General features: G+C 56.5%; 1 protein-coding gene across 1 annotated transcript; it reads left to right on the top strand.

Moving 5' to 3' along the window:
- The first annotated feature begins 855 nt into the window (after positions 1 to 855).
- On the top strand, positions 856 to 1,717 carry LOC105555722. The gene is made up of 2 exons (XM_012002766.1): positions 856 to 1,028; positions 1,138 to 1,717. The coding sequence occupies exons 1-2, from the start codon at positions 856 to 858 to the stop codon at positions 1,715 to 1,717; spliced, it is 753 nt and encodes a 250-aa protein (XP_011858156.1).
- The last annotated feature ends 647 nt before the right edge of the window (positions 1,718 to 2,364 follow it).

Here is a 2,364-nt window from a genome sequence, read left to right as displayed (position 1 = left end):
TGAGGGAACCTTGACGTTCTGGACAACCACACCCATGGACAGCTGTCAATTCTCCCGCTACGACATTTTATACCAGGGAATTGCCCATCGGATCACCTCTAAAGATACGGACAATTCTCCAGTGATGTACACAGTGACCACGTCAGACACCACGTTTGCTCTGACGCGGACAACCGCTATAAACTTATGCGGTTACCAAATTATAAAAACAGAACACCCGAAGCTCTTCGTCCTCGAAACTCAGCCGGGACGAACCTTCAAGATTAAGTCAAGGATAGCCATAGACAACTTAGATATCTTCTCTTATGTAAATTCGAAGTTTATCTTTGTGGAAAAACATTTGAAGACACAAATGGTCCAACTATATAAAGATATCATGAGTCAGAAGTGCGCCCTGGAAAAACAAATATTAGAGAACGCTCTATCACTCTCAACTATAGCGCCTGACGAGATGGCATTCCGCATAATGAAAAATCCAGGATACACAGCAATCACTGCTGGGGAAATAATTTACATCATAAAGTGTATCCCAGTGCCGTGCAAATTGCGGCAAGTGGATGGTTGTTACAATGAATTACCAGTAGTGCATAATAACGCCTCGTATTTTCTCCAACCTCGATCTCGAATCCTGACTAGAATGGGAACCACGCGGGAATGCAACGAGCTCCTGCCAGCCATGTACAGAATGGCGAGATCTTGGTATAAATTAATGCCAAAACCAGTGGAAACAGTGTCCAGGTGGGAGCCCAGCTAAAATATCTGGGCCTCCACATTGATGGGTTATGGAGGTTTGAGGAGCACCTCACGAGGCTGACACCCAGGTTGGACGGCGCTGCGAATGCACTGTCGCGCCTAATGCCCAACCTGGGTGGACCGTGTGGGAGAACGAGGCGACTTTACGCGAACGTAACGAATTCGATCGCGTTGTACGGTGCCCCCATCTGGTCAGCCGCCCTGAATGGCAACAAAAAGGCGACCGCGGCGCTGCGTAAAACACAGCGTCGCATGGCCATCAGGGCGATACGGGGGTACCGTACAGTCTCCCTTGCGGCAGCCACACTGATGGCCGGGACGCCCCCCATTGAGATACTTGCGGCAGCACACGCTCAAACATATGAGCGTGTCGCGGATCTCAAGGCTGGGGGGTCCCGGTAACGAAGAGGATGAGGAGGCTCCTCAGCCTCCAGATAAAGAGGGAGGCAAGGGAGGAATGGCGGACCTGGCTCGGGGAGCCAAACCGAGCGGGCCAGCGCACGGTCCAGCCATCCTCCCCTGCCTTGACGAGTGGCTCGACCGCTCATGGTCACGGGCGTCCTATAGGACGACGCAGGTACTCACCGGACACGGCTGTTTCGGTGAGTACCTGCATAGGATAGGGCGCGAGCAAACTGCGCATTGCCACCATTGTGACGGGGAGAGGGACTCGGCGCAGCACACTCTGGAAGTTTGCCCAGCGTGGGCAAACGAGCGCCGAGCCCTCTCCAACATTATAGGTGCGGACCTCTCTCTCCCGGCGGTAATCAAGGCCGCCACGGAGAGGGAGGAAGCTTGGGAGGCGTTCTCCTCCTTCTGCGAGCATGTCATGCTGCAGAAGGAGGAGGCCGAACGGATCCGAAGGGGGGAAGCCGAACCCCGTGGCGGATCCCAACGAGGCAGAGTAGGCGTGCCTCAAAGGAGAGGGGCACGCCGACTACCGGTCCACCTAAGGGCCTGGTGATAATGCGGGGAGGGAGCGGCGGACCGTCATGGTTAGCTGTACTCCCTCCCCTGTGATGAATGAGGAGGAGTGGCCAGAGGTGTTAAGGCCATTGGCACCAAAGGCCATAGGCACCACACAAGGTGCAGGGAGGTTTCGGTCCGCGTTGCGTACGGGTGCCGCTATCGAATAGCCCCGGGGTAGCCCCTGCCTGTCGTAAGAGGCGACTAAAAGGGGAGACGAGGATGCAGTTAGGACCGAATGGGGGTGGGTACGGGCTGGAGACCCGTGACCCACCCGCCCCCAACAACAACTAGGGGGCGCGGCGGGAGGCCCGGTGGCACCCCCGCCGCAAAGTTAGGCAAGAGAGAGGAGATGGCCCTTCTAAGGGCCGGGCAGACATTCACTGCCCTTGACGAGCGCGATCTCACACGCGCGGCGCAGGGTCACTCGGAGGTAATGCGTCGCAGTTCCCCGGGTGGCCCCATCAAGCGCAGAGAAGACCATCCCCGGTGGTTTTAGTGCGGTAGGCGTCTCCGTTGCACTACTGGCCTTGGGTCGCCAATTGCCCAAGTGCCAGGGAGACGAGTCCCACACACCACCCGTCCCCCTCTCTCCAGGAGGGGCGGGTGACGGTCCATGAGGATTTCCACCGGGTAAAAAAAAAA

Source organism: Vollenhovia emeryi, unplaced genomic scaffold (assembly GCF_000949405.1).
Source record: "Vollenhovia emeryi isolate VEMERY1.0 unplaced genomic scaffold, V.emery_V1.0 DF940822.1, whole genome shotgun sequence".
In the NCBI taxonomy this organism is placed as follows: domain Eukaryota; kingdom Metazoa; phylum Arthropoda; class Insecta; order Hymenoptera; family Formicidae; genus Vollenhovia; species Vollenhovia emeryi.
This window is presented reverse-complemented; position numbering and strand designations above follow the sequence as displayed.

What these genes read in the sequence shown, in the direction of transcription:
- LOC105555722 (XM_012002766.1), top strand. Translation starts at nt 856, where the DNA reads ATGCCCAACCTGGGTGGACCGTGTGGGAGAACGAGGCGACTTTACGCG. An exon ending in GCCATCAGGGCGATACGGGG is followed by an intron (nt 1,029 to 1,137) that starts GTACCGTACAGT and finishes GCGGATCTCAAG; the next exon opens with GCTGGGGGGTCCCGGTAACG.